This window comes from Neopsephotus bourkii, unplaced genomic scaffold (assembly GCF_033783945.1).
Source record: "Neopsephotus bourkii isolate Nb327-2 ecotype Australia unplaced genomic scaffold, CSIRO-AGI_Nbou_v1 NB_272, whole genome shotgun sequence".
NCBI lineage: Eukaryota > Metazoa > Chordata > Aves > Psittaciformes > Psittacidae > Neopsephotus > Neopsephotus bourkii.
Genome location: NW_026900781.1, coordinates 9609058 through 9632814, shown reverse-complemented (window position 1 = coordinate 9632814; position 23757 = coordinate 9609058). Strand labels below are relative to the sequence as shown.

Here is a 23757-nt window from a genome sequence, read left to right as displayed (position 1 = left end):
TGGAGGGAAAGGTACCTGCACCATTTATCAGTGCTCAGTGCTTACTTTTGCTCGGTATTCCAGAAAAAGGGGCGGGATGCTGTAACCCGTTCAAAGAACGATAAGTTTTTTTCAGATTCAGAACAGGTACCATTCCGCTTATTTTTCAGGAGAAATAATTTACGTTCTCTAAGTGCTGGGAGCGGTGACCGAAATCCTCTTTTACGAAGGAACAAGCCAGCGGAGCCGCCGAGGCGGCCGGCGCCGCTATTTAGCGGAGCGCTGCTCCAGCTCAGCAAACCAATGATAACCGACGGGACTAGCGCTTCCGAACCTGCTCTGCTCTGCCCCCCTCCATCCCCCGCCACCGTCCCGCCCGCCCCGCGGGGCCGCGCTACCTGCGCCCTCACCCGCTCCCCGCCCCGGAGGAGCGGCCGCCCGCCCCGCCGAGAGGCGGGCGCGCTGGTGATTTGCCTTTGCCGGCAACAGCCCCGCTCCGGCCAGCCCGCGGGGACCGGGGCTGCCGCTGCAGGAGCCGCTCGCTCGCTTGCTCCGTGGCAGGGGGGAAAGTTCGCTGCTCTTCCTCTTCTTCCTCCTTCTCCCCCGCACACGCAGACCCCGCAGAGCCCCGGGGCAGGGGCATGGCGGACTGACCGCCCGGCCAGGGCGGGGGGCGGCCCCGCCGCACCTGAGCGGGTGAAGGGAGGGGGGAGGCTGCCCCGCTGTGCCCCGGGAGCGGCCATGCGCGGCGGTGGGGCTGAGCGCTGAGCCCCTCTGGCTCTGGCTGCCCCCGCCGGCCCAGCCGATAGCCACCGCGGGGGGAGGCAGGGCTGGAGGGCGGCGGGGAGCCTCCCCGGGGAGAGGGGGAAGTGGGGACCTCGCCTGCCTCCGCCCGGCCGAGCGCCATGCCGCGGCGGCTGGCCTGGCTGTGCTGCTGCTGGGCGCTGCTGAGCGGCGCCTGCCGCCCCGCCGAGCCCGCGCTGCCCGCGGAGGGCGGGGAGCCGCCGCCCGCGGCCGCCTCGGGCTTCCTGTACCGACGGCTGAAGTCGCACGAGAAGCGGGAGATGCAGCGGGAGATCCTCTCGGTGCTGGGGCTGCCCCACCGGCCCCGGCCGCTGCCGCGGGACCCGCCGGCCCCGGCGCCGGGGCGCCTGACGGCGGCGCCGCGCTTCATGCTGGACCTCTACCACGCCCTGGCCGAGGGCGCGGAGGGCACCGCGGGCGCGGAGCGGGGCCGCTCGTCGCCCCCTGCCCCGCCGCCGCCACTGCCCAGCTCGCAGGACAGCGCCTTCCTCAGCGATGCCGACATGGTCATGAGCTTCGTCAACCTGGGTGAGTGCCGCGGTGCGCGGAGTCCACGCGCACGGTCCGCAGGTACCCGTACCCGCGGAGGGGAGGCGGAGGGGCTGCTCTTCGGGGAGCGCGGCTGGGTTGGCGGTCCGAGGGGTTTGCCGGGCGAGACCTACCTTGAGCTGCACGGATGTCGGCCAGGAGGGCAGCTCGCTTCGGTGAAGGGCAAACCTACCGTTCCTCTCGCCAGTGAGACAAAGCCCCGCAAAACACGAGGGGGACAAAAAAGAAGGGGGCATGTTATTATCATCTTCATTAATAGCGGTTTTGCACTTGTTATGCTGGTAGCAAGCAGCCTGTCGTTCAGGATCAAATCCACCCTACTCTGGTTTCTGGGCAGCGGAGTCGGGTTCACGCCGGAGCGCAAGTTGCGGTCGCTCCGTGCGAGGTCCGGCGGCGCACAGATGTCTTTCGGGCTGGAGCAAAGTACAGTCGCCCCGTGCTGTCCCGTCTCCTCTTTCTTTGAGGAGCTGAGCTAACATGGTGATGAATATGTGATTCCATGTAGGATATTCTGGTGATTGAACCTAGGAATGTGATAAAAAAAAAATCTGTATACTGGAATCTTGACATAAGCTCTGTTAGACATCAACCTGTTCTTCAAACAAACCGTATTGTCAGCGTGTTACTGATGTGAAGGGCTCCAAGTTACCATGTCAGTGGGAAAGCCATTAAGCTTTTTACTTGAAGGAGCCCTGAATACTAGACCGCAATTGCAAAGAAACAGTATAATTAGATTCAACCGAATGTGGGGAATGAAAATATTTCAGTTGGCGAATTGCAGTTCCTTTTCTAGGGAATTCCTGTGAAGCTCAAGTATCTTAGCTGGTCGTCTGAAAACTGTCTTTTCACTAGTGCTGCCAGAGCTATGTGCCAGAACGATGACACCTGTGAACAGCTTGTCTTGTTTAAAGCAAAATACAAGTTGTGCATTTCCTCATCATGATAAGTCACTGCAGCAGGAAGTTTCTCTGAGCTCCCAGAACAGGTAGATGTGTTCAATAGCTTTGTGCCACAGTGTATGTGTTCAGTACAAGAGCTGGGTGGGTTTTGTACCTGATGAAAATCCCGTAGCACGGTGGAAGTGTCCCACTTGTGCTGCAAAAGGTTGTTGAAGGATTTGTCTATGTTGAGATTGTGGCGACTGCAACTCATGCAGGCACAGCAGAGGTGTCTGGGGTGCTCAGCCCCTGCAGTAGTGCACAGAGCCCTGTGGGCTTCACGTACTGCAGTTACCCTTCTCAAGGTCTCAGCCTCCCATTTAAAATTAGCTCAGAGATGTTTAGTTGGTGCTGCTGTCTCAGAGCTGTGATGCTTTGGATTGAGGCATCCTCAAATCATCCTTCAGCGTGATCCTCATTTGGCTTGGACTCTGGGGTGTGGGAATACCATAAAGGTTTTGAGTCCAAAGAGCAGCTGCTTCTCTTTTTCTCCCCTCCCAATTTCCCCAAACCTCTCTGTCCTTTGAATACACAGAGCTGTTGCCACACTGTTCCTTGCCTTGGGGAGTTCCAGGACCTATGCTTGGAGCTGTGAGTTTCAGAAGTATGGTGTTGGTTGTGGATGTATGTTAGAAATCCCTGTAGCACATTTTATTTAAAGGATGCAGAGCAAGGTACTTGCAAAGGTGATGGGTGGTACCCAGAGGAGCTGATTTCGGGGAGAAATGTGAGCATGTGGTGTTTTAGAAGGTATTTCACTGCCTGCTTTATAAAGCACCAGGAGAGAAGTATTAGCCAGTAACCTGAAACTATGTTTCTTTTAAAAATAAAAACCCTAAAATCATATGATTCAGATCAGTTCTGATAATTTTGGATCTAGACACTTATGTAACAACAAGGAAAATTATTCACGTAATGTAGTAAAATAGCATGATTGAAATGCTAGTTATGAGTCTCAGGAAGTATGAATCAACTGCAGAAATTTCTCATCAACTTCCAAGTTCCGAGTCATAAACCATAATGTCATTTAACGTGATTGTTTGTTACCAGAATGTTGGCAAATCGAGGGGGTGAGACTGAACATCTGTTCAGCTGTTTTCTGTAGCTCCTCTGACGTGTCAGGGATTCTGGGGGGCCTTTCACATGTATATTGACGTTTGCTTTTCCATTAAACAATAATTCATTCTGTTGCAATGTAGAAACCAAAGGTGTGATAGGAAAGAGACAGCCTGTGATCTATTAAAGCAGCCTATTAGATGTAGTCTAGGAAATGCAGCAAGAGATGGTGGGATTACAGCAGAAAGGGGAAGCTCCTGACCTCAAGGACACTGACTATTCCAATGAAGTGTATGCTATGTGACCCTGAAATCCCACAGCTGGAGTCTCCTTATAAGCAGACACTGGTAGAATTATTTACTTGGGGTTTTCTGCATGGGATCAGACCTATAATAACTTCTGCTTCATTAAAATCCGCTGCTGAAGAGCTTTGCCTGTGTTCAACATCAAAGACTTCCCTTTCTACTACTGAAGGGCAGCTACCAAACTGGTGTGAGGAGCCCTTGGTGTTCCCTTGGGATCAGGAGTGTATGGTATTATATGGGCAATACCTGTGTACAGGTGCAGGCTGCCCTGAACACGCGTGGGGCTGCATGGATGTGAAGTCAGCATGGGTGACCTACCTTCATGTGCTGATATTGCCTCTGCTGCAGCCCAGAACATTTGATGCACCTGGTTGTGCTGGAAAGCCCTCATCTAGGTCAGCTGTGCAGAGAAGTCCTGCTTTGTCCTGAGAATTTGCAGGTGTTAATGTTCTTTTAAAAGTGTGACTAACTTTTCCAGCCCTGTAGTCCCTGAGTCAGTAGCTTGTAGTCATTGCTGATCTTAATGTGCAGTGCTCCAGCCCTTACTGACCAACACACATATCCCTTCAGTCTGGGGGTATAACTGATGTGTTTTCTGTGTGGGGAAGGCTATGCTTCCATACGCGCTCAGGGTACCAGTCTTCCTTGTCGATGTCTTGCAAAGCCAAGGGATGTTGGTGAGGTCTCGGATTGTTCAGGCAGCTCAGACTTGTCCCAGGCTCCAAGATGGTGTCCTGGGAAAGTTTATTTTAAAAATAAAAAAAAGAAATAAAATTTAAAAAGTAGGGCATAGAGGCATGGATGCTCTCCAGCTGCAGGGAGCTGCTGTCTTACATGAAGGACAAGAAACATCAGTCTTTGAAGCGCAGAGTCTGGGATTTGTCTTGCCTATCTGGTGATGTCTGCACTGTAGTATGGACTTGGGAGGTATGGGCAATGATTCCCAATGGGGCTGACTATAGGGGAACTTTGAGTGTTCAAGGCGTCTAGGAAATGCTTAGCACTTTGTTTTATAAGGCACCTGGAGGGATGTATTAGGGAGTAGAGATAAGTGTTCTGTTACAAGTAAAACCACATGTAAGATATAACCAGTTCAGGTAATTTAGATAATAAATTTCATTTATCAGGTTAGATACCAAAAAACGATTTGACAGAAAATATCACCTATCTTTAGTAAATTTGGTCCCTATTTTTGGAAGATGATCCTAAAAGTGCCTATTTTGGATATTTTCATTAGTCTGAGGCACCTGAAAAGTGCCTGTTTCTTTCCATTTCCCACATAGGAAGTCTGAATACTAGTAAATGTAAGTAGATGGATAGAAGGTGCTGTGGAGCAATCCTGTGTCAAAACAAGGAAGAAGCTTTCCTGATGATCAGCCATGCCTTCCTACCCTGGCATCCATACCAAGAGAAAAAAGACACATGCTTCGCACAAGAAAACCCAAGGAATCCAGTGAGAGTCTTTGCAGGTTTCTGCTATCGCCCAGATCTGGGGCTGCTGACAGGTGGATGTCTGTGCAGGAAAAGCCTGAATCCATCAAACCCTCCAGAGATAAGGACCATAAAAAGTGTGCTTTTTGGGTCTGATGCCTGGTTATCCACAGTGTTGTGCCTTTTTGTAGCAGACAAACAGCATGGATTCACTGTATCCCTGTATTTTTCGAGAGAGGGTTTCCCCCTCTAAAGCAAGACCTACGGGTCTCCTGGGAGGACTTCAGGCAAAAGAATGAGGGAAAAGCACAGCTGTTTACCAAGCAGTCCTGCAGGCAGCCCTGAAGCTTTTCCATGTGATTAAAGTTGGGATCATGGTGAAAAGCCTCTTTGATCTTTGAATCACCAAGCCCTAGGCAATCCCTTTCTTCCCTGCAAGACTTCAAGTATCTGCTGGGGCAAGGGTGCTCCCTTTCAGCGCAAAAGAGCCTCTCAGAGGTCAGTGTAAGGCTTGCTGTACAAATACTCTCTCTCCCATGGCCTATAAAGCAGCACCTTCTGGATGCGATGTCTTCCAAGCAGGCTTTTCATCTTTTTGGCAGCCATCACCTACCAGATTTCCTTCTAGGAATGAGCTTGCACAAATCCATGGCAACTTAGGCGAAAGCAACATGCTTTCGCGCCACATGGCCTTTCACAGGAGGGAAGCAGCACTACAGCATCCTTATGTATGTTTCTGAAGCAGGTGAATTTTTTCATCTGAAGGATTTGATCAGCCCACCTGTCTTTTTCCTGGTATCATGCTTGCTGTCAGGGGATATGAAATGAGGCAACCAAGATGTATCAGGGATGTTGCGTGATTATATTGATGGGACCGTACCATTCATACTGTCATCCCATCTGTTTATACTCTTGGCCACATGTTCTAAAGGTCAAGACATCTACTCGAAGGGAATAACTGGAGTGTGTGATGCTGCAGATCCGACTGTGTTGCCAGCTGGCTGCGTACAGCCTTGCGCTCTCGGCGTGCGAGCAGCGGCCTCCACGTGTGTCCAGAGCAGGCCAGTATTAGAAATCATGAAGCTGATGATGGGAATGAGTTTACTGACTTCTGCCAAGCCTTGTATGCTTGGCTTTGATGCCAAGACAGATCCCAAGCATCGGAGAGCAGCCTTACATTTGCTGTTCAACTGTTGCAGCTCAAGGTCCTCATTTATGTCATCTCCTTGAAGCAGTTGTTGTTTGAGAGCTGCCTGCTAGCGTGCAGCTGCCTAATGACATGATTAAAACTGCAAATGGTCCTTTAGAAGTCCCCAGTTACTCCAGACTCTGAATTCGAGGGACTGCAGTCCTCCTTCTGCCTTTGGCAGGAGCTCTGCAAGATGCACAGCTCCTGGTGAAGCTGCTCTGCTGAAATGAGTGGAGAGTCACATTTATGTAAGGGCTAAGTGTCATCTGGACTAAGCTACTGGAACCAGACCATGTGGCATTAGTAGGACTATTCTCTGTCTTGCGAAAGCTTTTCAGAGCTTGAAAATTTACCGTCTTATATTTGGGTGAAATGTTGAAGTCTTACAACAACCAACAACAAAAAAGTGGTTGTAATTGGAAAAAGTCAGGATTGCCAAAGCAGTCTTGATGGATTTGACTCAGATTTTGTATGTGTAAATAGCTACAAAGTTGCATTTTGAAATACAAACCCAGGTGTGGGGTTTGTTTGGGTTTGTTTGTTTGTATGAAAATAAAAGCAATGCTTCCTAGTTCTTTTCCTCAAACAAGTTGAAACTAAACCAGTTCTTATGAAAAGGTTTTATTTAGGCAATTTTCTTACAGCTGGACACGGCTTCATCAGAAAATTGCTTGGGCAGCTGTTGTGGGTGTCTTGTGCTGAGCTCCTGCAGGGACTTCTTGGTGGAGTCTTGAACCTCTGCTGAAGAGCTATAGATCCTGCCTTGTCTAGCCACAGTGGCTATCACAGTGGTGACGTGCTCTCTTGTAGTTTTAAATATAAACTTTTAAGTGGTGTTTGTGATTTAGGAGGAAGGAAGGTGGTGTTTAGACTTTCCATGCTGCAGAGGAATGATTCTTTTTAAGTCATCTTGCCTCATGGCTAACTTGGCGGGGGTTAGAGTAAGGTACGAGTTGCTTAGGATGTAAACAGTCCCACCGTGTGCTGCTTCTGCTGTATCCCAGCAGTTGCACAGTAATGCTGATAAGTACAGTCCACCTACTGATCATGTAGTGTTTCCATGCGACTGTTTATATAGCGATGTGAAACAGAGAGGAAGCACTAATGCCTGCTAAAACAAATAGAGATTCCCATTTGTTTTAGCAGGCAACAGACCTCAGAGGCTGTAAGACAGGTTAAGGACCAAAACCCCTTATGTGCACTGGTGGAGCGCATGGAACTTTTCTGTTCCACTGGGGCAATGGTTTTATACTGAAAGAGGTTTAGGTTGGATATAAGACAGAAATTTGTTACAGTGAGAGCAGTGAGGCACTGGCACAGGCTGCCCGGAAAAGTTGTGGCTGCCCCATTCCTGGAAGTGTTCAAAGTCAAGTTGGATGGAGCCTTGAGCAACCTGGTCTAGTGAATGATGTCTCAGCCCGTGGCAGGGAGTGTGGACTGGACAATTTTTGACAGTCCCTTCCAGCCCAAACCACCTGTGATTCCAAATGTGGAGAGAGCGTTTGGGACTGGGATTCTCCATCTGTGATACACCAAGGGTGAGGGGCCATGTGTGAAAAGATTCAGCAGGTTGTTTTCAGCTTTTTCCAGCCATAGTTGGCAGAGGATGAGGAGTGGTGCCTCCTGCCACCCTGTCTGCAGCACTTGCAGACTTGCAGCAGGGGTGGCTGGCACTAGCACGCCAAAAAGCGCCTGCTCCCTGAGAGCCACACGGTCCTGTGCTTTGGAACCAGAGCAGGTTCCCAAGGTGATGGCTTTGGGAAGGGCACAGGGCTTTAGCTGCCACAGGGCTGTTGCAGGAGAAAAAGCTTAATTAAAGAAACAGTCCCTCTGGGACTGGAGGGGTGTTTAATACCTCATGTTGGACTTTGATTCCTAAAACCTGCTGTGGATTTGGGCCAGGATTTCTGAACTTTCAGATACTTAAGAAACAGCCTTGTAGTGTTGAGTGGATTTTGGAGCTCATTTTTGTTTGTCATATTCGTGGTGGGATTTTTTGTTGTTGTTTTGGGTTTTTTTTTCCTTGGTGATGGCATGAGATTACTTTTTGTTGTTAAGGGCACAAAGATTTTGACAGCACTGCCTTCAGCTCTTTTGATTTTATGTTGCAGTGTTCATCATAGCACAATGACAGAATTGAATCAGTGGTAGCTACAGTGGGATTTTTTTGGCAAAAAAGGATAATGTAGACAGAGCCGAAGTGTTCTGCTAACTAAAACAGTAGCTGTATTTTCAGAGAGCTAGTCATGACTGTTTTGATCCAATGTGGTGTTAATCACAAGAATACATAACTGCTTTCCTATGAACTTTCCCCTTAAAAATATCCAATGATATCACCTGATGTTTTGCATGAATGCTCAGTATAACCAGAATTTAGAACAGCTGGCTCCATATAAACGTGGAATATTCATAGGTCAAATATTAGTGTATAAATAAAAACATTTTGAAAGTGAAAACAGAAGCACAGTATTTGAAATATACTCAGCGTGCAGATGTACTTGGTGGCTTGAATAGCTTTGCAAGTTCATCAAGACAGTGTTAACACTTGTTCTGAAGAAGTCAAATTTCCCGACAATAAATGATAAAGTGTTTTTCAAACAGTATTCCAAAGTTGTTATTCCGTGTATTTTAATGGTCATTTGCAGTATGAGACATGCAAGTTAGCTATTTGAAGCCTCCCTTTAAAGAACATATATTTGATCAACCCAAAAAATCTTAATGGTAGCAAATTGAGAGCCACAATTTCTTTTATCAAGTGCAGGCTGTAAAATATGCCTTGTTTAAAGCATGCACACAAACGTTCCTGGTGAGGTGTGCCTCTGCACGCAGGCGCAGATGCAGTAGTCTTATCTTGTCACTTACTGCATTGCGTTCATGTGGCGTATATGGTGAAGGTATTAGACATTCTGTTTGTACAAGGACTAAGGAGTGACATAATGTCTATTGAAGCACAAGCGTTTAGCTCCACACCAGGCAACAAGGCACACTTAAAAAATGAGAGCAGATTAGAGCTTGTGGGCAGGTTTTGATAGTCACACCCATAAGCCAGGAGGAAAGAGTCTGCAGTTTTGGTGTGAAATGGAGCTGCTTTCTTGCATCCTTGTGTCTCCTGGGCTTTTCAGACCATTTGATAGATAAATCTGGGAGAGTAAAGCAGTAAGCAATCAATCGCAGTCCTCTTACGAGGAATAAAATTGTCCAAATGATTTGGAAAAATGTTGGGCTGTTACAAGCATGTACCAGATGCAAAAGACTTCTCTGCCTCTAGCTTTGTAAACTCCGTAATAAAAGGTGTTTGGGCATGAACACTTACTGCAGCATCACTTCCATTTTTTTCAAACTGTGTTAAAAGTATCGGGTTAAGGCTCTTTATTGGGGAATAAAGACGTGATCGCAGCTTTAATTCCTTATGTCACAGTGGTGCAAACTCCCTCTGGCCGAATCCAGATGAGCAGAGGTTGAAGCAGCAGTCTTTAATTGTCAGAGGCTCTGCAGGAGAAAAAGGAGGAAGCGTTTTCTGTCACTTACCATATGCTTCCCATTCATGTTTCTTCTCTTCTTATGCCCACACTGGTGGCGTACTCCATCTTAGCTGTGATAAACATTTCTTGGTGCAGGAATAGGCCTTATAAGCTTTTAATATACCTGAGTCTCCATCATGATGCCAAGGACAGTTCATCAACATGAAATCATACAATGGCTTGGGTTGGAAAGGACCTTAGATCATCTGGTTCCAACCCCTCTGCCACGGGCAGGGACACCTTCCACTAGACAATGTTGCCCAAGGCTCTGTGCACTGCCAGGGATGAGGCATTTGCAACTTCCATGGGCAACCCATTGCAATGCCTCACCACTTTCACGGTAAAGAATTTCTTCCTTATGTCTAACCTAAAGCAGTGAGAAGCTTCTCTGAGGGCCTTGTTCTGTATGCACAATTTGGTGCAAAATGGTAGGAGCAGAGCTCTAAAATTTAAGCCTGGTATGAAATTGTCACTTTAATATCTACACAGAGGTTTGATCCACAAGGACAGAATCCAGGTGCTTGACTTAAACAGTGGAGCTTGGAGAAGATACCCTTCATTTTAGAAACGCAACAGTCTCTTGCCCACAAACAGTCATCCCGAGACTGCATTTCAAGAATGCAGACCCTTTTGCTTAATTATTGTAACATCAAATGTCTTTGACATGAAAGGGACTAAGCAGTGGCTATGTAAGATAATGACTTGTTTATAAAAATAATTTAAACAGCATATGAAAAGGATAAACATGCATGTCCTGCCAAAATTCACTGTATGTTCTGCAGGCTTTGGTGATTGTGAATCTCTTGGCTTGCTCTTTCAATTTCTTTTTGTTTGTTTGTTTTTTTTTTCTTAACCCATAAAGACAAAAAAACAGGGGGAAGGGAGTGAAGAAAAAGGGAGACATGAAGTTGTTTAGGGAAGTTCTAACTTACTGTGCTATGGAAGAGAAAATACTTTTGCTTAACACACTACAGTAGAGATTTTCATTCTGAGATGTCTGTGTCTTGTCTCTTGTATGTGGTAGTTTTTACACTTTAATGATTGTAGCAGCTGTCCTGTCCAAAAATGTGCCATTCTGCAGAATGTGTAATGCTTGTTACTTACTAGACAATGTAAAAATACTGCTCGCTCTCTTATTCAGGACCTCAAAGCACTTAGTAAGTGTTGAAGTCTCACATCGTGCTCTGACAAACATAAATTGTTACTATACTTGTGTCCAAATGGCTAAGCTGAGGCTTGAAGAGTGTGACTGGACTGGGGCTGTGATGAGGTCTCTGAAATTCTTGCTTCCAGTCCTGTGATCTAACTGTGAAACTGAGCTCTGTGTTACCACCCTAGCAGGTCCCTAAGCAGCCTGTGGAGTCAGTGGAATAGTAGGGTTTTATTTGGTGAAACCTGCCTTTTCTCAGGTTGCAGCATCAGCCAACTTTAGACCATCCGTAGGTTCTCACCTGGCATAGGCTTTAGTACTTCCCACTTGTGTACCTTGCTCATCCTTGCCTAGTCTGAGCCTTCTGCAGCCATGCTCTGTTAGAGATATGGCTCCTCAGACGAACTTGCAAACAGCCAACACCTCTGATCTTTGTGAGTGCTACCTGAATGTGAATTTCCACCAGACATCACAGAAATCACAGAACTGTTTGGGGTTGGAAGGGACCTCTGGAGATCATTGGGTCCAACCACCCTGCCAAGGCAGGGCCACCTAGAGCAGGTTATACAGGAATGCATCCAGGCAGGTTTTGAATGTCTCCAGTGAGACTCCTGGGCAGCCTGTTCCAGGGCTCTGCCACCCTGAACATAAAGATGTTCTTCCTCATGTTGAGGTGAAACTTCTTGTGTTTTAGTTTATCCCATAAGTGTAGCTTCCCCCACTCCCACTGTATGAATCATCCTTCCACCTGTGTTGTGGTGTAGACTGGTAAGATGAACCTAGTGCTTGGGGTTGAAACTGTCCCTGGGGTTTTCATCCCGTACCTTGACTTCCAAAGCCTTAAATTCCTCCAACTGCATTTTCTTAGCACATATTTCTGCTGCAGTGGGACAGTGACTGGGTGCTCAGGAGGTTCTTCTGCTCAGCCAGGTCTCTGCAGCTCCATCAGGTATCTGTAGTCCTATGGGGGCAGACACAGCTTTGAGCAAAGCCATGGGCTGTCTTAGCCCCTGTCTTAGCCCAACCCACAGGTCACTTGCACGTGTCTCGTGGAGAGGTGTAATCAAATGCCCTCCCATTTGTATATGATGCCTACTATTTGCCCTAAGTGGTAGCTTTTGGAATAGAACAGCTTTTCCTTTGTGGTCTCTGACTGAAAGATGCAGGAGACACTTGGGTGCAGTGGATGGTAGCATGAGCATGAGGGCAGTCTCTGGTTTTATGTGTGTGTTGAAGTGCGGTACATTGGTGTAAGCAGGCACCCCCAAGCATCTGGATAGGAAAAATTAAAGCAGTCAGAGGCTAGCACAACTATTGGAAAGCCTAGTAAGGGTTTGTCTGGCTTTTGGTAACATCCATGATAATGGTGATGTCCATGCTGTGGGGTGGTAATGTTTTTTTTGTTGGTGTCCATGCTGCAGAGTCATAATGCCTTTTGGTAGTGTCTGTACTGCAAGGAAGGTACTACTAGGTAGTCTTTTGAGTTAACTGATAGTTTTGTTGAGAAACTCCAAATAAAAATGCAGTGTAATGGCTGAAGTCAGTATAATGACTCCTTTATGTTTCAGGAGCTATTGGGATTGGGTCTGCCTGATACTTTTGCTATTGCTAGTCTCAGTAAAAACAATTTTATGGGGTCCCAAAACAGTCTGTTGCTTCTGGCAGCCAGAGAGCTGGCAGTCCCGACTCACTGAGGCTTGAAGAGATAGTTCATTAATTCATGGCACTTTCCAGAATAAACATGGCAAACCTCCTCTGAAATAACAGACGGTAAATTCTCCTTGTCACTCAAGACTGCACATTTGTCTTCAGAAAGGGGCCGTGAAAGAAGCTGTCCATCTCCTAATGAATGAGAAAATAAATAGAAGAAGAATCGTGCATTGTGTCATGCTTGACATAGCGAAGCTTCGGGGTGGAATAACAACAAACCTTTCCTCCTGTCTTATCCCTGTTACATGTGGACCTAAACCAAGCAATGCCCACTGGGCAGGCTATCAGATGGAGTAAACTTTCATAGCTCTTCTGCAAGGCTCCCTGGTGGGAACAACTGCCTTTTTTACTTCGACTCTTTTTGGGAATGTGGATTTCAGCACCTCTCAGCTTTGGGTCCTCAGGAATGGGACCCTCTGGCTTCTCTGTGCTGTGAGACTTGTGAAGGTTGCTACAAGCTGGGGTTGCTTGGAGCGCACAGATGTTTTGTGCAGCTTGTTATTTTCTATGTTGGAGGTTATGAGTCAGATTACTGTTACCAAAATGTTTATGTGAAATCATTTCTGAGTCATATATTTGCATCATATACAACCTGTCTGACAATCAAAACATTCAGTGCTCAGCTAATGATTATACTAAGTTTTCCAACACTCTACTCCAGCATAACATAATTACATGGCAAAGTGCAATATATTACTTTGACAGGGTTCTTCATGCGTCTTGTGATGTCAGAAACATCATCATTGCTATTATTTGAACTTATCAGAGAAATATGGACTTTGCACGAAACAAAGTTAAGAATAGCGAGAGGCAGTCCCTCAGAAACAAAATGTCTTGCAAATGTTCCTGGAAAGGGGCTTTTTCCATCTCCAAGAAAACATATTTCAAGAAGTTGTATAGTGGTTTCAGCCTTGTTCTCTCCAGAAACATGCTTGATCAGGACTTACTGGTGAATTGACAGAATAGTTGTGGATATTTACATGGAGAAATTGCTTGGCTCCCAGGATTCGACATTTGCCCTGGGGGGCTGTTTGGTACTTTCTGTAGAATGCATTTTATAAGATAGAACTGGAGCATTTTTAGCAGTGTGGAAGACATAAGTAGTCTGTAAACTGCAACGTAATGCATGCCGTGTTTATTTCTAGCGTAAATAGGGATTGCTTACAGAAGTATTCTGAATAATTAGGGTGAACATTTAAAATTGTATTTACCTTCAGCTGTGTGAGAACTAGGGCAGGAGTATTCGCGGCCATGTTCCAGGGAATTCAGTAACTCCTTTTTAACTGTTTATCCTAGAATGGGATGGGGAAAATCAAAGCACCCTCCCAACTGTGTGCTAAGGAAACAGTAATGTAGATGAAAAAAAAAAATAGTAGGGGCATAGGGCTGCTCTTTTGTTGTTTTTTTTTTTTTAATAACTAACAGTGAAAAAGCATATGGATATTGAAATGGAGAGCAGTTTTAGGGCTGACTTGTCTAAATTTGGTTTGCAGTCTTGGAATTGGCTTTGGGAGCTCAGTTAAAAGCGTGAAGGGCACTGGCAGGTCCTTTTAAGTATAAAATATTGCATTTCATCACTCTTACTGAACTGGCAGTATGCAAAATGCAAGATGGATTATGATGGCATTCTTTATGTTCCTAGTGAAAACAGTAAGGACAATATAGTATTGGACTTTCCTGGCTACAAGTATCTATCTGAACTGTGCTTAGTAATTAGAGAATCCATGTTTGGAGCAATAAAAAGCATCCCCATGCAGTGCTAGCGAGCACCATCTCTGCTGAGGTACTCTCCTTGGCCTGTGTCAGTGGCAAATACATGATTGGACTATGAGGACCAATATATTGTGAAGTGTAGTGGAAAATGCCAAAAAAAAAATTTCAGTTGGATGGAGTCCATTTGTCCTGTGCTAATTTCTAGCCCTGTAAACAAACACAGCTGCTGAGTGTAGAATCAGTGCTCAGAGTGGTTAAAAACAGTGATGCATTGCTAGTGAGATCACGGCAGAAAAAATATGTAACATATGAGGCTGCAGTAAGGATCAAGACTATCCTCAGCTCTGATTAATTGTTTCTGTTTGTATATTTTCATCACGTTATGATGTTGTAGGGTAACTGGAATGTAAAGATGGCTTTTTAATATCCAGACCATTCAGCTGAGACACTTGGAGTATTGAGCATTGGCAAAGTGGTTGCGAACTTTTGTAAGTTCCTATATGTATCTATACATATATATGTATATGTATATATTTTATATTTCTACCTATATGTATATATTTTATATTTCTCTTTTTCCTACCAATATGTTATTGATTTGGTCATCTGGGCTTTATTGTTGTTTGTTTATATATATGAAGGATCCATGCAGGTTGATCTTCCTATAATTTCATCTTCATTAAAATGTCTTTAGAAGTACTGCAGTACTGAAAGAGGGACATGAGGCTTCAAACATCAGAAGCCTCAGGGCCAAGCCTGCTAGGTCATTGGCAAAGCAGGAGCACTTACACTGTAATTTGTCTTGTGGCCCAGTTGTATGTTTTGACATCCCTGAGCTGACTAATTGCTCTGGGGGAAAAAAAGAAGAAAAGAATGATCTTGGTTACTGTAGTGGAAAAGACAGTTTCCAACCTTTTCTGTCCATTGCATCAATCGTTTAGTGACTGCTGCATGATCGTCCCCAGTTCTATCAGATTAGGGCTTCTGTGGCTTGACACAATGCAGTTATGTAATGCGCTTGACATCGTATTGTGCATCACCCATCCCAACTGGTTATTAAAGAGATTACTTTTTCCTTCTTGGTTTTGAGAAAAGAGAAGACTAAAGGGGCTAGATAGATCAGGTGGGAAGTAGCGGACAGTAGATGAGACAGAATATTAATCCCTATGTATGATCGATCAGAGGAGTTGTTAGGGAATCCTACAGTGTGACGCACTTGTATGTAAGTTGTGTGTTGAGGATGGCTGAGGTAGCAAGGCCTATGTGCTTCATGTGAGGCTTCACCTCTGACAAAGCTGTGGTGGTACCTCTGAAGGCTTTTTGCCAGGTGATTTGCGTGGTCCTTGGGCAGCTTGGTTGCACATGTGTTGCTGGGAGGCTGTGAAGCTGAAACATGTCCTGGCTCCTCTGCGGTTTGCTTTGGGCTCTGCAGTTGCAATGTCTCCATGAGCTCCTGGCTCTCTGCTGCTTGTCCTGGTCCCAGTGGCCTTCACAAGCTGCTTAGAAGCCCAGAGAGTAGCAGGTTATCTCCTGCTGCAAATATACATCTGCTTTGTAATATTAAAATCTTCTATGAGATAGACTTTGTCTTTTGAACAGCTTTGGTTTGAAAATTTTGGACATATCATAGCCATCTATGGCTTTGAATTGTGCAAGGAGCTTCACTTCATGCTCTCCTGTGGCACACAGTGGTGCCACCCTCTTCAGAAGCCTCTCGGGGCTTGAGAAATAATTGGGTGTTTGCGTTGCTGTGCACTGGACTGAGATACCATGAATTGTTCTGTATCTGCAGGATGCGACCAGGGTCTGTCGGTATCCCAGGTTCTGGAAACTCCCCTTGCCGCTACCCCAGCTTAGCTACATGCTGGCATGGAGAATTTAAATCTCGAACTGTCAGTCTGGCACTTTCCATAAACACTAAATTGACTCCGAGTGGCTAGGTCTAGTGCTATAAAACATACCGTTCGGGTCTTATTGCCAAGAAAAAAAAATTACCTGTAAATAGCAGACTTACAGCACAGGGGCTTGTTTCTGTGCTTATGCTTTTTACATTTCCATTTTTGCACCAGCTTGGCAAAGAGTTAACGTAAATGCCAAAACTATTTTTATGTAAATATATGCATTATCGAATCTCTTACTCATAAAGCAAATACTACTTTAAACCCACACAAAACAGCTGAAGCTATATATATTTTCTCACTACTGAATTTGGCTTTTAATAACATGGAGTGGACTGTCCAAAATAAAGTTAGGAATCAAGGGCACTTTATTTTCCAGCTAGCAACATATGTATTCTTGGCTTTGGAGTGTACCAGTCTGAGATGGAAGAAACCTTGGATTTGCACTACAGATATTCTCGGCAATTAGAGAGATCATGGTTAAATAAACATATTATTTTTGAATTAGCAAACTTTTCTGGAAGTCTATTAATGTACAGAAAAAAGATGAAGGATATTGAGAAACCTTGAAGGCTTTGATATGAAACAGTGGCTTTCTAATGTGTTTCTCCTGCTGAAAATGAAGCCTTGTGCCAGATTCAGAAGCAGCAGCTACCTGGAGAAAAGGCTGTAGTCTTCAGAGTCCCGTAGATTTCACTGATGCTTTTTGAGGAGTAAGGACAGCAAAACCTGAACTTAGCAAGTACAAACAAAACCAAAGCTGAGGTTAGGGATTGTGTACTAAGCCAAGGTTATAGTGGCATGGAAAGACATTATAGAATCATAGAATCAGCTAGGTTGGAAAAGTCTTTAAAGATCATGTGCAACCATAACCCCAGAGCTGGCCAAGTTAACCACTAAACCATGTCACTAAGGGCCTCATCTACATGTCTTCTGAACACTTCCAGGGACAATGATTCTACCACTTCCCTGGGAAGCCTGTTCCAAAGTCTGACAACCCCTTTCAGTGAAGGAATTTTTGTTCTTCTTCCTGGGATTTATGGCTCGTCTCCATGCCGCGCGTTTTCTTGCCCCACTACTCTCCTGCCTGTGGGAAGTTATCTGAGGTCAGTAGCAGTTCCCAAAGATAAGGTGGGAAAAGTCACTTCAGAAATTAATGCAGACAAGAGATTGTTCCAGAAACTGAAGAATACCTTGCCTTGCCAAGAAGCAGGGTGGAGGAAGAGGGGAATCCTCAGCAGGATCACATGTGTTCTGCCATCCCACATTTCAGTTCAAAGTTTTAAGTCAGTTATTCAGCAATTCAGACCATCTTTGACGGGGTTGCAGGGTATTTGCCTGCTGCTGCATGTGGCATGAAGGGAATACGTTGCTATTTCTGCTGTTTCTGTTCGAATAAACCCAAGCTGTACTCGAGGAGAAAAAAGGCGTCATGCTTTCTGAAGCAGATGGGCTGTGAAAACTGCCTTGGTTATCTGAGGCTGAAGGTAATGTGAAGCACAACTGTGGATGCCCCCTGAAAAAAACCCCAAACAAACAAAAAACTTAAAATGTTGAATACCATCACAAGCAGAATCTGGAAGACCTACCAGTGTCGGAGCAAATGCTGCAGTTGGTCATGGGTGGGTCACATCCAGCCAATCTCTTGGGCTGGCTATGCATGCCTGACTTCATGGGCATGGAGAGGGGGAACTTTGGTGGCTGGAGGAATGAACTGTAGGGCAGAGAGAGGTATGCATTCAGGTCCTGACTCTCACCCGTGCAGGCAAGTGAATCTGAAGGATGATGTCCAAGAGATTCCAGTATTCTAAAAATAATGTTTTCAGCTGGTTGAAACCACAGCCCTTGCTGAGGCAGCTTTTATTTTGCCTCTTGTTCTATCTTTCCTAGTTTGCATGATTTAGACCTGTGTAAGCACTAGTAATGGTGCCTTGCTGCTTTGAGAGCAGTGCTGTGTGAAAGAGGCAGGGCTCACATGTGCAGGAGGTTTGCCATCACTGATGATGATGAGGAAACAAGCACGCTCTCTGTCCTAAAAGCCTTTTTGTCCATGAGATCCCCTGTGCATCTCTGGGTGGTACCCTGCTGAGCTCCCCAGATGGCTGTTGGAGTGAGGGGTTGAGCTGCCTCTGCCTGGCTGTGCCTGGGGCGGAAACCTGAGGAAATGGTGCTGTTCTGCTTTTCTTGTGATGTCCCTTCCTAGGAAACTTGATCATAATGTTCCTTATTCTTTCTCGTTAAATAACAGTGTGTGTTAAAAGGCTCTGAGAGTAGGCTGCTCTGGGTTGTGTTTAAATGCAAGCCTTAAGGAAAAAAACTGAAACAACAGATGAATAAAATGGTTGTGGTTTAGCTTGCTCCATAAACACTGTTTTCCTTTTAAAATACATTTTTGGAAGGTGAGGGGAAACCAGTTACAATTAAGTTTAAATCAAGCAGACTTTCCTTTATTTGACTGGGATGTGTGATTCATCTTGACCAGCTTTTTCTTCATGTTTAAGTCATTCTGCTTGAGCTGCATTAATTCCCTGAGCTTGTTTTGTTAACCTTGCCACCTGAACAAATTAAGCATGTGTCATCATGTGGTGTTGCCTTAAGTATGTACCTGCTGGTCACAGCTGGGACACCTATGGTTTCACCTGCTTCTCTGTGTAGCCATAGGACAATTCATCTTCCAGATTTTTTTCCAAAATCATAGAATCATAGAATAGTTAGGGTTGGAAAGGACCTTAAGATCATCAAGTTCCAACCCCCCTGCCATGGGCAGGGACACCTCACACTAAACCATATCACCTGAGGCCTCGTCCAACCTGGCCTATCCTTCCGTGCTCCAGGGGCTCTGGAGCTGCCTTGGGGCTGCCTTTACCTGCCGGGGGGTGCTTTGGCTCCGGCTCCAGGAGCAGTCAGAGATCCCAGATAATGAAAATCTAATCTTTGAAATTCTTTTCTGGGTATTGTACAGTTTATGTGAATACAGTTCAATGTCCTGTTTTTTCACTGCTTTGAAATTTCTGTGTGTAGTGGTAGCAAGTGCAGAGGTAGTAAGCTTTGGGTCCATAGGTAGTTATCCAAGGTACAACAGCTGATACTTTCATTAGCAGTGGTGAAGCACGCAAAAGGGGCAGATCCGAGCAAGAAAGGTAAATTGATGTTGGGACTAGCAAGGACCCTCAGGACCATTGCGTGCAACAAAGTTGTAGGCATTTTGTGCAGCAAGCTCCACAGAAATCCTTCCCACTTTACCCCATGTCTCACAGGTCTCCTGCCAGCTGCCCTGGCAGGAAAAAATTAAGAGCAAAGAAGTAAAGACCAGCAACTACAGGTGTAAGGTGACTTTGCATGTGAGGGATTATCAGTAACTCAGAAATGGGTCTCAGCAGGCTCTTGCCCTGTGAAAGGCACTGAGGCTCTTTCTCTAGCTGGGGTTGATATCTGATGCTTCACAGGACCACATGAAATAAAGCTTGGTCCATTGATATAACTCATGAAACATGGGACTACTACAGTGTAACAATGGGACAAACAAACATGGGAAGAATAGTGATCGGAGGTGACTGTTGCACTCTGGCAGTACTAACAAAGTCGACACCTCTGCCCTCACTTCCCAAGTTTCAGATTCCTGTTTTAGGAGCTGCAAGAACATGGCTAAGTAGGACAAAGCACGCCCCAACTCTTATCCAAGTTTTTTCATGTAGATATGTGTATGTTGTGCTCACTCTCTTGTATCTTCCTCCTCAACACTGTCAACTTTTTCTTAGGAAAGTCTAAAATTTGCAGCAGGAATGTATTGGAGGTAGCTTGTGAGAGATGTAGAACATGAGTATTTCCTTGGGGAAACGTCTGCTTTTGTTGAAATTTGGCTTTTGGGTCTGACTCGTGCCATCTATACTGAGAGTGGTGAGGCACTGGAATGAGTTGCCCAGGGAAGTTGTGAATGCGCCACCCCTGGTGTGTTCTAGGCCCGGTTGGACAGAGCCTTGGGTGACATGGTTTAATGGGAAATGTCCCTGCCCATGGCATGGGGGTTGGAACTAGATGATTGTAAGGTCCTTTCCAACCCTAACAATTCTATGATTCTATGATAACACATGCATTAATATTTGTAGAAGCCATGACTGAATGTCATTGTTCAGTGAATGCCCCAGACATAAGTGTTGGTTTACATGAAGTTTGACATTATCTCTTTATTATGTATATGATGAAGAATGAACTCAGAAGATCTCCAACTCCACACAAAGTTATTTGAAGAGATATGTGGCCAGTAGGTACCCTGTATGAGTGTGACTGGTTTAACTGAGATATTTTTCAAGAAAATGAGACAGTTTAATGATAGTGGGTAAAAACCCTAGAGTTTAACTGAAACAGCACTAACAGACTGTTTCTGTCTTGGAATGCAATCAGCTAACAGTAGAGGTTGTTAGATAGATACAAAGTTTAAGTGACCATACTCTTCAGAAAAAAGTAGCTAAATAAATATTTCAAGAAAGTAGTGAAGTAAAATTGCAATAAATTTTATTAGTTAGTGCCCTTTTAAGGCCCCAGGACAGGAATATATCTGCATTCAGGAAAGCACTTAAGCATGTGCTTTCCTGAATAGGGACAGTCTAAAGCTTGTACTTAAGTGCTTTCCTGAACATGGGCCAAAATCTTCTAAGAGTTTATTTTAAAGACACTCTTTCCTTAATTAAAACGCTTGGTTGAATTTAACAATTAGGTGTCGGCTCGCTTACTGTCACAGAGCAGCTTTCTGTAACAGCAGGCAGTAGCACGCTACAATGACTGAGGTCAGGAAGAGAAGACTGCTTCATCAGTTGACACTAGGAAAGGAAACCCAATTTTTATGGGCCTCCCAATAGTTCCCTCCAGCAAGTGCCGGCCATCTAAAATAAATCAAAAAGCTCTGCCAAGAAGTGGCCCAAAACTGCTTACAGGTTCTGCATTAGAACCAGCCTGGGCTCAAGGCTTCTCCTTGCTCCAGTGGCACTACACAGTGCTGGAGCTCTTGCTGGTGCCGTTGGTACGTGTGGCTGGACCACAGTTGTTCTACCAGATGTTTTGTTCTGTTTATGCAGGCTTTAAATTTTTATTCAGTCATTCCTCACGAACGTCCAGTTGCTCCTTTTCTCACTTTGTGGCTGAGAGCCAGTTGTGCTAATGGCACTATCAGATGAGCTAGAGAAAGTGAAGTTATTGCAAGGCTGCTTCTCCCCCTGCCGAGGGCCTGACCAGTCTGTAGCTCTGAAAGGCAGGATGGAGTACTGGTGACTCTTTCTTGGAGGCAGACAAGTAACTTTGATGAGAGGATGCCCGTACAGAGCCCACCATAGGTCCTGTACTTTGGGCATCCTTGTCCAGAAACGATGTTGATGAAGTGCTGGAAGTGGTGTAGGACTCCTGTCTTGTTGGACTCTTGTCTTGTAGCAGCCTCAGCTGACCTATGGGGGAGGAAATTCACTCTTTCGTTTTCCTGAGCTGGACTTTAAACAAGGTGTATATGGTTCGAAAACTGCTTGTATTTTCTTTCTTCTTAGGTTTAGTGGGCCTGCTGTTTGCTTCCTAACTGAAGCAGTTCAGTGTCTTCCACCCTTCCACTGCCTGTGCTTGGCTCCATTGTTACTATGATTGTCTTGTCTCACTTATTTTTATTTTCTTTTCTTTTTTCTTTTCGTAATTTGAGATCTGCAATTGCAGCACAGCATGCAGCAATCTAAGCCATTGCCTATGTGTAACTGTCTTCCTACGAGTGACACCTGCACAGGGTTTTCCTCATGTTGCAATAACCTGGGCATTTAATTTCTGAAGTGGATAGGTGTTAGCCATGGCCAAGCTTTTAAAGGTGAGGTGAGAGCAGGTCTGTGCCACATTCAAAGCTTCTCCTGAAAGATTTTCCTATTTGAAATCTCATGTGCTGCTGTCCCCTCCTTGTCCTTTTGGACATCGTTTCTACCTGAGCTAAGGAGGACCTGAGGCTTCCTCTTGGTGCCTCCTGGAAAGGAGGTGAGGAATGAAGGGGAAAATAATTTTTGTGAAAAAAGGCAAAGGAGGATGTAAGGTTTGGTAACCAAAGACTTCAAATTGGATCCCTGATAGGCTGAATTTGCCATTTTATGGAGAATGTGCCAAAACACTACAATAAAATACATAGTGTTTTCTCCGCCTTCCCATTGTAAAACTTGAGAGTTGTGGCATATTAACCAGAACCAGACACATCCATCGAGTTTCCATACTCTGAAGCAGTATAGGGTGGGGTGAAGCTGGTGTTAATAGGTCTATTCATCACAATAAATTTTCCTGGTAGATGTGGGTGGTTCAGACTCAGTGAAGAAATGGCTCAGAAGCAATCAGCCTCCACCCAGAGAAGCAGGAATTTGTAGTAGGGAGTGTCCCACATACCGGTAATAAAAAATGATGGCTAACTGAAGAGTCTTTTCCTCAAGGGTTTGATTTTAAATTCAGGTGCACTGAGGTTTAGTTAACACCAAGACTTATTTTGGTTTCCCAGCTGTTTTCTAATGTAATCACCATAGGTAAATCTGTATTTGATTAGGAGCTGGCTTTAGGCTGTCATCTTCTCACTTCTGTCCCAGTGCACCATAAAAAGCCCTATAAAATATGGAAGTTCTCGAGGGATTTGGTGTTTGCCGTGCTGACTGACATGAACCCAGCATTTTTGTGAATTTGTGTCATAAAGTTGTACATTCTCTTCAGAAATTTATCTATTTATTCTTCAGTTTAATTGCCTTTTTCTTTTTTTTTTTTTTTTTTGTAGTGGGGCTTGGAGTTTGTAATGAGAAGTCTGTGCTGGGCGTTGTACCAGTACATAACAGAGAAATCAGCTCAGCCCTTGACCGCTAAGAGCACGTAGTGGGCTGATAGGAGTAACAAAAGGGGTGGAGGACAGAGTAACAAAGCGTACAGAGATTAACAGTTTAAAATATGTGGCCACCCACATGAAACAAATTATTTAAAATACATTGTATTATGTATCAATTACACGGGAACATGTATTTTGTGTTGTTTCATATGACATTTGGAGATGTACATGTTGTTTTCTTTTTAAGGAAAAGTAAGATTGGACAAAACTTATCTGTGTATACGTAGTCTTCAGTACCTAATCACTAATGCCAATGAGGAACTGGTGATGGTTGGGTTTAGAACTTGGATATCTGATCACGAGGGGATGGTTTGAACTCTGCTCAGTGGAGAGAAGAGGGGTCAATCTGTTGTGAAATGATGGATTTGTATTGATAATTGGTCTCAGCAGAATGTACAGAATCATCCTGCTTTTGGAGAGCATGGGCGTAGAGACTCAGGAAGAGACTGGACAAATCTGTAGTTTAGTGTGAAGCCAAAACACAGATGGAAAGGAACCTTTTCCCTTCAACTTAGTCTTTTGGGAGGATGGCAGGAGTTCATCTGGGGTTTGTGACATGAAGGAGTTTCTGAGGTAAAGGTAACCTGCCATTTCCTGCCTACACTGTTTGCTGTGGGCATCTTCAGAGGTTGTAGGGATA

The 23757-nt window shown here is 45.1% G+C and overlaps 1 protein-coding gene across 1 annotated transcript in view; it reads left to right on the top strand.

Moving 5' to 3' along the window:
* Positions 1-429: 429 nt before the first annotated feature.
* The window catches only part of BMP6 (bone morphogenetic protein 6), a 90785-nt gene continuing 67457 nt past the window's right edge, over positions 430-23757 (top strand). Inside the window, exon 1 of the mRNA XM_061346533.1 lies at positions 430-1311. Within this exon, the coding sequence (XP_061202517.1) occupies positions 885-1311 (427 nt within the window). The 5' untranslated portion in view covers positions 430-884. The remainder of the gene's footprint in view (positions 1312-23757) is intronic.